The sequence below is a fragment of the Coregonus lavaretus genome (genome assembly GCF_964263955.1).
Source record: "Coregonus lavaretus genome assembly, chromosome: 36".
In the NCBI taxonomy this organism is placed as follows: domain Eukaryota; kingdom Metazoa; phylum Chordata; class Actinopteri; order Salmoniformes; family Salmonidae; genus Coregonus; species Coregonus lavaretus.
In genome coordinates this window covers 17,773,809-17,788,762 of record NC_140023.1, presented here as the reverse complement: position 1 = coordinate 17,788,762, position 14,954 = coordinate 17,773,809, and the positions used below count along the sequence as shown (strand labels likewise).

The 14,954-nt window shown below is 43.0% G+C and overlaps 1 protein-coding gene across 6 annotated transcripts; it reads right to left on the bottom strand.

Moving 5' to 3' along the window:
• Positions 1–14,857, bottom strand: nfkb2 (nuclear factor of kappa light polypeptide gene enhancer in B-cells 2 (p49/p100)). 6 transcript variants are annotated; one of them, XM_084153474.1, is made up of 24 exons: positions 14,522–14,857; positions 13,789–13,855; positions 9,115–9,157; positions 8,898–8,973; positions 7,228–7,268; positions 6,740–6,838; positions 6,253–6,407; positions 5,681–5,793; positions 5,326–5,484; positions 5,011–5,115; positions 4,831–4,913; positions 4,521–4,659; positions 4,242–4,358; positions 3,897–4,091; positions 3,637–3,778; positions 3,371–3,485; positions 2,912–3,119; positions 2,354–2,523; positions 2,140–2,242; positions 1,702–1,913; positions 1,477–1,558; positions 1,223–1,386; positions 959–1,070; positions 1–758 (listed from the first exon to the last, which is right to left on the bottom strand). In XM_084153474.1, the coding sequence occupies exons 2-24, from the start codon at positions 13,803–13,805 to the stop codon at positions 694–696; spliced, it is 2,715 nt and encodes a 904-aa protein (XP_084009600.1). In that variant the 5' UTR covers positions 13,806–13,855; positions 14,522–14,857; the 3' UTR covers positions 1–693. The 6 variants fall into 6 exon arrangements, with proteins under 6 accessions (XP_084009600.1, XP_084009601.1, XP_084009598.1 ...); XM_084153475.1 differs by having other exon boundaries at positions 13,789–13,880; positions 14,522–14,787; XM_084153472.1 differs by having other exon boundaries at positions 1,223–1,389; positions 14,522–14,607.
• Between the last annotated feature and the right edge of the window lie 97 nt (positions 14,858–14,954).

Here is a 14,954-nt window from a genome sequence, read left to right as displayed (position 1 = left end):
TTGTGTCAGGAGAAAAATGCATTTAATTCAACAACGACAAGATATAGTTAAAACATTACAGAGCAAATACACTCGCAAACTTTCCACATACATCTGCAATATGGCTGTACAATTATATTTGGTTAAATGTTAAACCAAATTAATACACAGTATTAGTAAGATTGTCAGCCAATAAATATTTGTGTGAAATTAATTCATAATTCCATTCAACAATTTGACATTGCATATTTTAGAAATTCTTATTTATACTTTGACTTTTTGGAAGGCTCCAATGGACCATTAAAAAGACACACCTATTATCTTTTGTCAACTTTCACCATCAGAAATAATGTAAGGAGATATGAGGCCACTGTTATAATTATTGTACATATTGAGACTGAGTTTTCCTTAGAGAGCTGAAGGAAACAAACTGTCTGCATGAGAAAAATTATGTACAAGAACATCTATCTGGATGCACAACAAGGTTCTATCCATTCTGAGTTGTCAACCCGTCAATGTTGCACAGTCACGGCAGAGAGAATTCTGCATTCATCAGCAAAGGCTCTGGTATGACATCAGATTCCCAATGGTTTCCCATAGGGTGTGCTGAACAGGGTTTGTTATATCTCAATCAAGATGAAATGCTGGACTGAAACCTTGTTCACACAGGGTCCCACCCACAGAGCTGGTCCTACCCCTCACCCTTCCTGGTGATCACTGGTTGGCCAAGGCTGGCTCCTCCATTGGCTGACTCCCAAAGCCGCTGTCCACTGTCTGATCTGATTGGCAGAGTGAGGATGGTTATTATGTCTCATTTCATATTAGGCATAAACAGAGTAAATAACATTTGGGAAGGAACTTCTATATTCAGTATGTCTTTGCAATGGAATAAGTGTATGGTAGAGAGAGAGAGACTGATAATGTCTATGTGTGTGCTGGGGCATTGTTTATGACTGTTTTAGTGTGTTAGCGCTAGTACCTGTGTTCTGTTTGTCCTCTCTCAGCTCAGCCCGTCTCAGTAGTCTCACTCCTTCAGTCAGACCCAGAGACTGCAGAGCCTCCACCAGTCCTTCCACTGGACCGCCACCCAACTACACACAGAGAGAGAGAGAGATACTGTCAACTCACACACTCAGGAACCATCAGCTTTATTCTCTTCAAGCACAGTCATGCCATTCTAACAGCATACTTACTTAATATTTACCCCCTTACTAGACAGACGCACACAGCCCCCCTTGCTCACCTTGTAATTCTCCAGCAGCCTGTAGCAGGGAGAGGGACTCTCCTGGTACAGGTGTGCCAGTGAGAGCATGTTGAGTTTCTCTGCCAGCTGTCTCCAGGGCACATCGCCCAGACTGAGGAGCTCACACAGTTTATGGAGCGTCTCACTGTCTAGCTGCTCACTTTCTGCTGAGGGGAATGGGAACAGTGGTTAGATTACTGGATAGATCTCAGATAATGTTCAGAGTCAAAACGGTGGTATGACCGTTCTCTTACCTTCTGTGCTGCTTGGTTTAGGCTTTTTACTTGAGTGTTGGCTGGGCTTGGGACTCTGTCTGGAGTCTAGAAGGTTTCTCACCTGTAGCAGGGGAAGATTTATGTATGTTCAATGGCAGCAACCTCAGTACAGCCTCTATCCACACCACAGACACTACAGCATGTTCTGTTTTAATCACTTTTTCGACACATAAATGTTGGGTTGATAAGACTAATCAATCTCACCTTTTGACATTTAGTCAGGTCAAAGGGTGTATGTCCTGTTGCTGGTCTCTTACGAGGGTTGACTTGTTCCTTCTCCAACGGTGGTGTTGTGTTTGGTAGCTGTTGGATCTGTAACTCTCTGAAATCTCTTATTGGTCCATCCTCCTGCTCCTCATCTGACGAAGAGGAGCTGAAGAAGAGCGGCTCATCATTCTCCAGATTCTTATCGGCTCCTGAGGAGAGGAAAGTCGTTAGTGCTTTATTTGCGTTCTATTCACGTTCATTTAGTAGCCATTTAGCAGACACTTTTCCAAAGCAAAAAACCTGGTGATCCACAATAAATGACTGCTCACACACTTGAATCTTGACTTCGTTGTAGCCCCTATGTAACTGACTGAGGTAAAAACATGGTGTACATATGTCATGCACTGGATAGTTGGTAGGGGGTATGCATCTCACCTGCAGCAATGAGCATGGCACAGAGAGTGGGGGAGCCCTGACTGGCAGCCAGATGGAGAGGAGTGTTCCATCCAAATGTACACACGTTTACATCTGCTTTCAGCTGTAGGACAGGAGAGGAGGGAACGCCACAGGTTAGATAACAGAGTCTGAGTAAGAATAGTAGCACCGTTTATATAAGGCGCGTGTGTGCACTGTGCGTCAAGTAAGGTACCTCTGTGATGAGAGTGCAGGCCACTTTCAAAAGGTTCTCTCTAACAGCCAGGTGGAGGGCGGAGCATCCGCTCTTCTGCTCGGGGGCGTTGATCTTAGCCCCGCCCTCCACCAGCAGACGCAGACAGCGCTCTCCTCCCTTACGAACAGCCAGGTGGAGAGGATGGAGACCTGAGAAGGAGAGGGAATTTAGAGAGATGAATACCGTCTACTACAGTAATAAGCACATAGTGAGTCTTAGGCCGGGATTCAATCCGATCGCGCTTGTAGACAAGGCGTCTTTTAAAAAGGCATTGTTCCCGCGTTTTGCGGGGAGATCACATTCACGGTAAATGCTTGCTGCATATGCCGGCTCAATCGGAAATGACCTTTAAATGTCAAGGCGTTATAACACAGATTGGATTGAATCCCAATCCTAAACCGCAACAATAAATTGCACCATTGCTTAGTTGATCATTCACATAGGGTTAAAATTAGACCAACTGTCTACTTATCATGCTAAAGTCTCATGGGCGGAATAAACTCAGATTACCCCCTTCTTTCCACCATCCCAACTCACCATGATAGTCAACCATGTTGACCAGGTGGGTATAGCGTTCTCCTAGGTGCCCCAGCAGGACCCGGAGTGTGACGTCGTCCCCGGCCAGTGCTGCCAGGTGCAGGGGGGTCCGGCCGTCCCGGTCCAGCAGGCTGGGGTCAGCCCCGGCCCTCAGGAGAGCATCCACCACCTTAACCTGTCTGGTGATCACCGCCAGATGGAGAGGAGTCTTCAGAGAGAGATGGCAGACACAGTCAGGAGGGAAGACAAGGGCATGTTGTGAATATCACTTAAACATTGAACAACTATTGGTATAGCCCAATAAACAACCCCTAACTGTACTACTAGGTAGACCTAAAACATATTCTAGTCTTCCAAAAAAATAAGTCTGTGTGCGCTTTGTATGTTTGTATGCAAATATTCTATAGTCCATCTTCTAAACTTCAGTCCAGCCCAGGTGTGTGGCAGAAGGGTCAATACCTGGCTGAGGTGGTTGAGCTTGTCGAGGACTTTGCGTTGCTGAATGGTGATGAGTGTATGAACCAGCTGCTGGATCACAGCTGACTGCTGGTGAATGATGGCCAGGTGCAAAGGCCTGCGGGGAGACAGAACACACAAGTGAGCACAGCAAACTCAATACAAACACACAGCATGTACAGTGTAATGTATAGATAATGGAGGCAGACACTCAACTCAGATCCTCAAAAACTTGTACTGATGTGCAGTAGAGGCGGAGTTAGACTCACGTATCTCCGTTTTCATCCTGGACCCCACATAGGTGTCTCTGCATTGCCAGAAGGACCCGGACGTCCCCAGTGGTACAGTACTGTAAGAGAGCCCCAGCTGTCTGCTTGGTCATCCGAGTGGCCCTGCTCTGGAGAGTGGCAGCTGGAAACAACAGGATAGTCACAACATTAGCATAACACAACTCTTATGACAATTTCTCCAACATCTAGCTAGCTAACTCTAGTTTCCCCTGCCCCAGCACTGCTATAATGTGGCTTACCAATCTGGAAGAGTTGCTGTTGTAGTGGTGAGGCTGTCTGTCCTGGCGTCTGTCCAGCCATCCCTCCTGCCTGCTGCTGCTGGGTACCCTCAGCCAGGGCAGTGGTGCCTGACATCTGGGCTCCACCTCCCCCAAAACCGGTGAATCCACCCCCCATCCACCCAGATCCATTAATCTGCTGGTTAAACTGGAAGCCTGTGGATAGGAAAGAAATGATTTAGTGATGATGACATAGTTGTCACAAGGGTTAACGGATGAGGCCAGCATTTAATCTGATAGCAACGAGATGAAGGGCTGACAGAAAAGAGAGTTCAGAGTTCAAGTATGTAGATCTAGGTTCCTCACCACCACCTTCTCCGGCTCCTCCAAATCCTCCGGCCCCTCTCCCTGCCCCCCCAGCTCCTCTCCATTGGTCATTATAGGGGAGGGGCTTCTGCTTCTTACGCTGCACCTCCTCTTTATCTAAGTTACACACACAGAGGAGAGATGGAGAGAGACGAAGAGAGAGGGAGAGGAGAAGAGAAAGAGTTAAAAGGGTTCGATTCAATCCAATGGGACCTCTGGCTCTGTATTTCATAATTGTTCTCTCTTGCAGAAGGGACTGTGAGTAGCAGACTAACTCACCTTGAACTTGAGGAACATAGGTAAACTGCTTGGGGTCGCTGCAGTCTCCCACTTTCTTCCTTTTCAACTGGAGGAATACAGTGACTGAACGATCGATCTCTGTGCTGTGGTACGGGGGCGTCTTGAACACGATGGCATACTGCACAGGTAGGGACCCAAACAGTGACATATATGAGAGGGGTATGAGTAAGATCATACATGGTGTGGAGTCAACTGTTGCCAAATATTTACAAGAATACCAATACTTATTACTCACACAAAATCCCCCCTGACACACACTCTCACTTCACACTGAGTAAAGACTCTGTACCTGCTTGTGGACATCAGTTGGAGAGAAGTCACCAAAGGCCTCCCAGCTTCCATCCTCCTCATAAAAGCGGATCTCAATATCATCTGAAAAGTAGAACAAAATATGATAATGGATGAAATTGTGTAAACTGTTTCCTGGCAAACTATTGTAAAATCAGTGTGGGCTGAACTACCCCCTCACCTTTTTGTACTTTGTCACACAGTAGGAAGATCTCATCCCCTCCCAGCACAGACCCAGAGGTCTTATCCATACGGGAGATCTTCAGGTTGGAGGCGTTGGGTGACTCTGGGTAGATAAATATAATAATGTGTTCACTACTGACAATGGTAATACATGTACATTTTTCAGCACTAACACAACATATTCAACTAATCAAGGTCTTGATGATTAGTTTATTCATTTAATCAGATATGTTAGTACTGGTCTGAAACAAAAGCCTGTAGGTCCCCAGGGCCAGGATTGAAGAACACAGAGGTAGAGAGAGTTTCTACTCACTGCTGTCAAAAATGGGGTTGGAGACCACCGGCTTCAGGGCCCTAGAGAACCCTCCGTTACTGTCCTGGAGGTAGGCCGTGAACTTTAACCTCACTATGTTCAGGTCCATGATCCTGCCCAGCTCGTTGGCTTCTCTCAATATGGCTTGTTCCTCTGCATCTGTGGGAGATAGACATAGAGAGGGTGTTTTTGTAGCAGTTTTCACAAAGACATTGATTTATATGGACTAACATGTAAACCATGCATTGCGATTTGCACAAATATGTGGGTTTCACGTAGTATATCTCAAGTTAGGATTCCGCCCTCACAGAGTAGATTTCCTCAAGGACAGTGAAGTAGGGTTGCAGGCTCTTACCAGTAAAATGGTAGTGCTGCCCCTTTTGGTTCCTCTTCTCGTCTCTCAGTCTCTTGAACAACACTTCCACCACCCCTTTCTTAGTGACATGAAGGATGCCGAGGTTACTGAACCTACAGAGAGAAAAATAGAATGAGAAACGGGAAGTTCGAGAGATGTTGACATTTACCAGTCATGTTGCGGCAGGTAGCCTAGTGGTTAAGAGCGTTGGGATAGTAACCGAAAGGTCGCTGGTTAGAATGACCGAGCCGGCAAGGTGGAAAAATCTGCCCTTCTGCCACTGAGCAAGGCAGTTAACCCCGAACAACAACTGCTCCCTGGGCACCGATGACGTGGTCGTCGATTAAGGCAGCCCCCTTCACCTCTCTGATTTAGAGGGGTTAGGTTAAATGTGGCAGACACATTTTGGTTGAATGCATTCAGTTGTGCAACTGACTAGGTATCCCTTTTCCCTTCCCTATTGTACACACATCACATTCACGGGCTTCATCAAGTTAATCCAAGTGCTAAATATCTAGATCAGTGTGCAATGAAATGTGACAATAAAAGACAGACAACGAATCTGTACTCACTGTGCTGTGAGGTCATTGGGGCCCACATCCACACTGCATGTTCCACTCTCCGTGCAGCAGTGCCTCCCCACCAGACTGTGAGCGTGGACCTGAGGGGGGTCAGTGTGGGTCACCAGCTGCACCTCTACCCTGGCTATCCCCACATAGTTAGATACCTGGAGACACAGACAGATAGAACGACAGATAGAACGAGAGAGAGTTAGACAGATCATTATTGACTAAATGTAAGTATGTTCATGCCCTACACTGATACACTAACAAAGCAAGATGATTCAGTGGAGAAGCACAACTTTACAGTGAAATTACTGTAACAATTGTTTATATTTACAACATGTGTCGCAAATAATACCGTGATGTCAATATATCACATATACACATTCGAAAGCTTATTGGACTCCATTGAACACATGATGAAAAGACAGTGAAGCTAAAAGATCAAACAGACAGCCAAGTATCCAACAGTGTGTACTACAGTACAGTAGCTGACCTTGACAGTGGGGTAGGTCCTCCTGTTCCTCTCGCTGGAGGCCCCTGGGAGCCCACCGTGGGATGGACCCTCACACTCATAGCGGAATCTGAAGCCTCTCTGCAGACAGGCGAACAAGGAAGTAAGGGAAAATTCCCCAACATCAGTGCCAGCACTTACTGTAACAAACATTCACTTCCTAAATACTGGTCTTCCCAACCCACCGTCATACTCTAACCCCATAAAGCAAAGACAGGAGTAGGGGACAAGCCAATTTCTAAATTCCATTCTAGTTCAAAGGGCTCCTTCTTTGGGAGAGTTGAGAGCATGAGCTAGATATAAAGTACCTATAGAAAAATGGTTGGTGTGAATCAACTGATTAGGTGAATATCATAGTTTCGCAATGAAAGAGGGAAGAACTTGTGTTCAGACTTATGTAATTATTTGAACAGAAACAGTACAACAAGGGAAGACGTAATTCCACTATTTAAGAGCAACTCTGAGCTCACCTTTTTGGGCTCCTCAATTATCTGAATGTAGGGTCCATGAGCTGTAACAAAGAAACACACAGGGTTACTGTCAATGGAAGAGGGACGCTACAAATCAAGACTCACATCCAAGCCCTTCAAAAAACCAGGGCAGAGAATCCAAATAACAAAAATATACTGGCAGCATATGTGTGTGGCTTGTGAAAGTATTCACCCCCCTTGGCATTTTTCCTATTTTGTTGCCTTACAACCTGGAATTAAAATTGATTTTTGGGGGTTTGTATCATTTGATTTAAACAACATGCCTACCACTTTGAAGATGCAAAATATTTTTGTGTGAAACAATCAAGAAATAAGACAAAAAAACAGAAAACTTGAGCCTGCATAACTATTCACACCCCCCCCCAACCCCCCCAATTACAGCTGCAAGTCTCTTGGGGTATGTCTCTATAAGCTTGGCACATCTAGCCACTGGGATTTTTGCCCATTCTTCAAGGCAAAACTGCTCCAGCTCCTTCAAGTTGGTGTACAGCAATCTTTAAGTCATACCACAGATTCTCAATTGGATTGAGGTCTGGGCTTTGACTAGGCCATTCCAATACATTTAAATGTTTCCCCTTAAACCACTCGAGTGTTGCTTTAGCAGTATGCTTAGGGCCATTGTCCTGCTGGAAGGTGAACCTCCGTCCCAGTCTCAAATCTCTGGAAGACTGAAACAGGTTTCCCTCAAGTATTTCCCTCAAGTAGCTCTCTGGTCTTGGCCATTGTGGAGAGGTTGGAGTCTGTTTGATTGAGTGTGTGGACAGGTGTCTTTTATACAGGTAACGAATTCAAACAGGTGCAGTTAATACAGGTAATGAGTGGAGAACAGGAGGGCTTGTTAAAGAAAAACTAACAGGTCTGTGAGAGCCGGAATTCTTACTGGTTGGTAGGTGATCAAATACTTATGTCATGCAATAAAATGCAAATGAATTACTTAAAAATCATACAATGTGATTTTCTGGATTTTTGTTTTAGATTCCGTCTCTCACAGTTGAAGTGTACCTATGATGAAAATTACAGACCTCTACATGCTTAGTAAGTAGGAAAACCTGCAAAATTGGCAGTGTATCAAATACTTGTTCTCCCCACTGTATATACTGAGATCATGTGACACTTAAATAAAGTCCGCCTGTGTGCAATCTAACAAATTATGTGACTTTTGAAGGTAATTGGTTGCACCAGATCTTATTTAGGGGCTTCATAGCAAAGGGGGGGAATACATATGCACGCACCACTTTTCCGTTATTTATTTTTTAGAATTTTCTGAAACAAGTTATTTTTTTCATTTCACTTCACTTCACCAATTCGGACTATTTTGTGTATGTCCATTACATGAAATCCAAATAAAAATCAATTTAAATTACAGGTAGTAATGCAACAAAATAGGAACAACGCCAAAGGGGATTAATACTTTTGCAAGGCACTGTACATTACATACAGTGTATAAATGGTTCATTGTGTAAGATATCATAATTACTATGCACTACATACAGTATTTGCACAGTTTTGAAAGCCATTAAAAAAAATTGTCAGTGAGATCACTTCTACTTGAGTGTACATACCATATCCACATCATACCAAATAATATCACTACAACTTGAGTATGCTGTATCCATATGGTACCATGTGTATATAAGGTATAAACCCACCTGTCTCAGGGACGTAGGGCTCAATCTTGACGTCCACAGGGGGCATGAACTCATATGTCGATAAATTCATCATCAGCTGGGGAGATTACATGTTTTAAAGAGGGAGCTCTTTTTTTATATACATATTATTACATCTTTACAAATGTATTTTATTCTAACATAGCATAATGGACATACTAACACATCCAGCAAAAACATATCAAAATAGGTCTCTTACCTCATTTTCAATCATTTTCATGCTGTACTGAGCTTCATCCATTCTGAAACATAAGGGTGAAATACAAATTACCAAATGTAGTTTCTTGACAAATGTCGACCCCTTTCTGATCATAAACAACAAGTCTCCATACCTGTCAGTTCTGTAGAGATGTACACATAGACAGGAAGTTGTTTACTTCAGTACTACTCAATGTGAACAACTCACTTGACTCACTATAAGTCCACTCTTTTCCCTCTCGACATGATTCAAATAAAACACTTAAAGCGAAAGAAATACGAGAAGTAACAACAAAACAAAATGTAGATAACTTTCAATCTCATACATTGGACTCGAACATTGTGGTTCCTTTTTGCATACTCTATAGAAAGTGAACAAGGAAGGGTGTTGCGGTGTTCTGTTCTTTTCTCTCTTTCCCCCTCCCTCTTTTACTCACGCATATCACTTCCAGGAAGTGGGGAAGGAAAAAAACAGAGAGGAAATCCCCCAGAATACCAGCTCAGTGCTGCCACTGATTTCAGACTGACTCAGTACACCATATACAAAAGCCTGGTGTTTTTTTATGAGAGCCTTTATTTATTTATCTATAATCGTTAAAACAACATCCAGCCTTCAGCATTGTTCCTCTTCCTTTTGCTTTCGGATTGTTTTTCTTCAGCAGCTACACTACCGGTCAAATGTTTGGACACACCTACTCATTCAAGGGTTTGTCTTTATTTTTACTATTTTCTACATTGTAGAATAATAGTGAAGACATCAAAACTATGAAATAACACATCATGTAGTAACCAAAACAGTGTTAAACAAATCAAAATATATTTTATATTTGAGATTCTTCAAATAGCCACTCTTTGCCTTGATGATAGCTTTGCATACTCTTGACATTCTCTAAACCAGCTTCACCTGGAATGCTTTTCCAACAGTCTTGAAGGGGTTCCCACATATGCTGAGCACTTGTGATAGTCCCACTAAGCCCAAAACAGATGGGATGGCGTCACAGACAGTGTCACCAGCAAAGCACCCCCACACCATAACACCTCCTTCTCCATGCTTTACGGTGGGAAATACACATGCGGAGATCATCCGTTCACCCACACCGCGTCTCACAAAGATACTGTTGGAACCAAAAATCTCAAATTTGGACTCCAGACCAAAGGACACATTTCCACCGGTCTAATGTCCATTGCTTGTGTTTCTTGGCCCAAGCAAGTCTCTTCTTCTTATTGGTGTCCTTTAGTAGTGGTTTCTTTGCAGCAATTCGACCATGAAGGCCTGATTCACACAGTCCCCTCTGAACAGTTGATGTTGAGACGTGTCTATTGCTTGAACTCTTTGAAGCATTTAGTTGGGTTGGAATTTCTGAGGCTGGTAACTCTAATGTCCCGTGTAGCTCAGTTGGTAGAGCATGGCGCTTGCAACGCCAGGGTTGTGAGTTCGATTCCCACGGGGGACCAGTATGAAAAATGTATGCACTCACTAACTGTAAGTCGCTCTGGATATGAGCATCTGCTAAATGACAAAAATTTAATGAACTTATCCTCTGCAGCAGAGGTAACTCTGGGTCTTCCATTCCTGTGGCGGTCCTCATGAGAGCCAGTTTCATCATAGCGCTTGATTGTTTTTGCGACTGCACTTGAAGAAACTTTCTTGAAATGTTCGGTATTGACTGACCTTCATGTCTTAAAGTAATGATGGACTGTCGTTTCTCTTTGCTTATTTGATCTGTTCTTGCCATAATATGGACTTGGTATTTTACCAAATAGGGCTATCTTTTGTATACCCCCCCTACTTTGTCACAACACAACTGATTGGCTAAAACGCATTAAGAAGGAAAGAAATTCCACAAATTAACTTTTAAGAAGGCACACCTGTTAATTGAAATGCATTCCAGGTGACTACCTCATGAAGCTGGTTGAGTGAATGCCAAGAGTGTGCAAAGCTGTCATCAAGGCAAAGGGTGGCTATTTGAAGAATCTCAAACATAAAATATATTTTGATTTGTTTAACACTTTTTTGGTTACTACATGATTCCATATGTGTTATTTCATAGTTATGATGTCTTCACTATTATTCTACAATGTAGAAAATAGTAAAAATAAAGAAAAACCCTGGAATGAGTAGGTGTTCTAAAACTTTTGACCGGTAGTGTACATCTCCTGTGCTCTTCATATCCAGATTAACTTCTTGTAAAACAGCCTCCTTTACAAGGGTGTTAGGTTCTAAGGTCTTTGTCAGTGGTTTCCACTCTGACTGGGCCATGTCCGTGTAGTAGGTATAAGAGTAAGTGGGGTTGGCCCAGGTGCTTTTTGTACAGCATGAGCAGGATGCTTTTCCTAATGTGTTACACTGTCATGCAAACTGAGACAGTGTCATAATGATGAATTGACAGGAAGTCTGAGGTTTGAAGAATGAGAGCAGTACATATTTCATCTAAACTAGGGGTGTCACGATACCAGTATCGCGACACTAGGAAGTAAGGAAGAAAATAAAACATTAAGCACTTAATTTCTTGACGAAATAGTCCTAACGTATGAAGAAACCGCCGGTAGTAGTGTTGGGCCAGTAACCAAAAGGTTGCTGGATCGAATCCCCGAGCTGACAAGGTACAAAATCTGTCGTTCTGCCCCTGAGTAAGGCAGTTATCCCACTGTTCACCGGGCGCCGAGATGTGTTGTCGATTTAAGGCAGCCCCCCTACCTCTCTTATTCAGAGGGGTTGGGTTAAATGCAGAAGACACATTTCAGTTGAATGCATTCAGTTGAATGCATTCAGTTGTACAACTGACTAGGTATCCCCCTTTCCCTTTACCTTATGTTGACAGAGTCACATTTGTTTATTTTGCTAAAGTAGGTTGTAGCCCTTTACACCTGTGGAATGCAGTGGCTGTACAGTAACATGCTATAAATGACGTCAGAGCTCGGGCTCTGTGCTTCACAGAGCTGTATGGATTTTGACTGACAGCCGTTATAAACTTGAGCACTGCATGCGACAAGAAGTTGCCCCAATCCCTTCCACTAATTGGGCATTTTTTTGTCTGAGTGAGAGAAATGCTACATTTTGAAAGATGAGACATTGAGGATTATAATAAATAACGCTTTGATGTCATACAAGCAAGCCAAACATCCGCGAGTCCAAATGTGTACTTCACATTTCCATATCATAAAGCTCATGTTAAATACATTGTCATCGTTTATGATCACTATGTTTGATGTACAGTTACAAGATGACATGGCGTCATACCCCTGGGTTGTTCTGAACAGAATGTTTGTCTATTGTGAAGAAAATTCGCTGTGGAACACGCACTTGAATGCACACGACTCCTTTCTATGCGCACCAAAATTACAATCTGTTTCTCTGAATTGCCCTGTGAAAGCCTAACACTGTAAGATCGTATTTTATAACTTAGCTAGTCATGTTGGCAATAGAACAAGCTTTCAAATGATTCCCACCTGGCCCAGGTTGCGATTTATTATGGGCTGTTTTTGGATTGGTTAAACAGTAATTGTGTGATGGCGGGGATGCAGGGCTGTGCTCAAAACAACTAGTCTGGTTGCTGTAGTTCCTCAAAGGCAGAGCTAGGAGAGCTAAAAAAAAACACCTTATAGTTGAAGACTTCTTTGAGTCATAAAAAGTGCATTGAAATTACATAGGAACTGTGCACACTTTGGGGAGATGTGTGGCCACTTGGAGACATCAGTTAGTCCTCTCACTCAAACCCTTGTCATTTTTTTGTCTTATTTTTGCACCTACCCCACATTTTCCAGGAATATTCTTATCATGTTACTGAATATATCTAGTACTTTCAGATTTTGTTATCAACAAATGCGGCAAAAAGTACAGTAAACGTAAAATGCACATAACATCAAGTGTATTGTTTGGTTTCAGTCTGTCCTCAACTTTGGTCTAATAATTTTCCCATCATCTCCAAACTGTTCCCTTTCAATTGCTACCATGCTTATGCATTTCCTATTTCTTCTGTAAGAAACATTTAATTTAGCCCTATCCATATAGGCCAATTCCCACGAGTAAAGGGTTAACTAACGGACCATAGAGTGAAATCTGCTTTGTTTAATTTCTTTGCCAAGGAAAATCTGGTATCATAGTATTGCGCTATCGGTATTGTGACAACACTAAACTAAACTGAGCCCTTTTTTTATAGATTAGATTCCGAGTGGCATAAGAGAACGATGTGTGGACATATCAGAACACTCAAACATGTGTAATTGTGTATGAACAGATTAATATGCCAAAGACAACAACTAGATCAGCAGCACCACCGCAGCAGCAGAAAGAGTATCCACCTTTCAGCACGAATCGAACAAGCACCATGAATATAGCCACCATTTTACTCTCAAGACTTTCTGCTAGGGCTAGGCCTACTCCACCTGAGCTATCAAAGCGTGCCAGCTAAAGAACAGCAGAACAAGCCCAACAGTGAAGTGAGAAAAGTGGTGCCTTTGTGTGTAATTTACTTTTACACCAAAACATGCACAACCATTTACAGTTCATTCCTTTAAACAGACCCCACTCTCTGCAAATGAGGGCAGGTCCTTGACCCTGATCCATGGTTCCAGTCTGTTCAAAATGACCTAAATCAATTGTAGAGGACAATCAACTGTCAAAGACTGTAGGGACCCCAACAAAGCAGCACAACATCACAGCAGCAGTACATACCTCAGTGCTCCAGACATGATGCCTGTCAGTGGATCATAGATGATACTTCAGGCTCACTGTCAACTCCCTGCAATAATTGGAGTGTCAACTCCCTGCAATAATTGGAAACTGTTATTAGTCCATTGGGTATTTCCTATGGCTAATACGGGAATTTCCAGGCCCTGGTTGCTGAGATGGGGCCAAACCCGTAACCCACTTTCTATCTTGAATAATGAGAGCTTTATTAGTCAAATTTTTACATAATTTTCTTGTTACATATTTATGAATGAAATCATTTAGGCTGCTGAAGCCTAGGCTACAGCTGTAGACCCATCATCACCTCACAGCCAGTCAACAATTTATGGCTGAGCATTCATTAAGCACAACAAATATGCGTCGGCCAGCATTTGTAAACACATTCATACTACATATAGGGGGTTAAAGCATGATCTTACATCTGGTGCGGTCCCATTTCGATATAATTATCACCCTTTTAAATCATATTTGCTTATGAATGTTTTCTGAAGCATATATAGGCCATTAAAAAGTTGTTTCATAACTTCAAACCCTAATTTATAATGAAACGGCCACAACTTTCCAGCAAGATATATGGTAGTTTGCCAAAGGAGTTTGAGTCACAGTGACAACAGCTGTTATGGATTACCCCGGCATAATCCTATGACAGAGAAAAGACTACATCACAACACATCCATTTTGACACACACAGGCAACCACTGTTCATAAAGTTCCTTACCTTACAACTCCTCTAAACTTGATCCACCTCGAAGCAGAGAACAAGACAGCACAACTGCTGCTGAAGTTGATCAAACCGATTGTGAAATGTCAGGGCGTTCCTCAAAAGTACAGTGCGCGCACACACACTGTTCGTTCACTTCACTGTCGGCTCAAATCCGGGATTTGTTCCATGTATTTCCCCATCGATTTAACTGTTTATTTTCTCCTATATAACTAACTATCCGTTATGATAGGCTGGTTCTCTTGCCTACGGTCTATCAAGTCAGCTGGAAAGCCCCGGAGTGCTGGGGGAATTCCGCAGACACGTGTCAAACTTGAGCTACCGATTGGTTGTGGGAAGTGCCCCGTCTACAAATTCCCCGCCCTCATTTCAACAGTAATACAATGATGTGGTCTGCAATTAGGAGGTGCAAGGAAGGATTTACATTTAA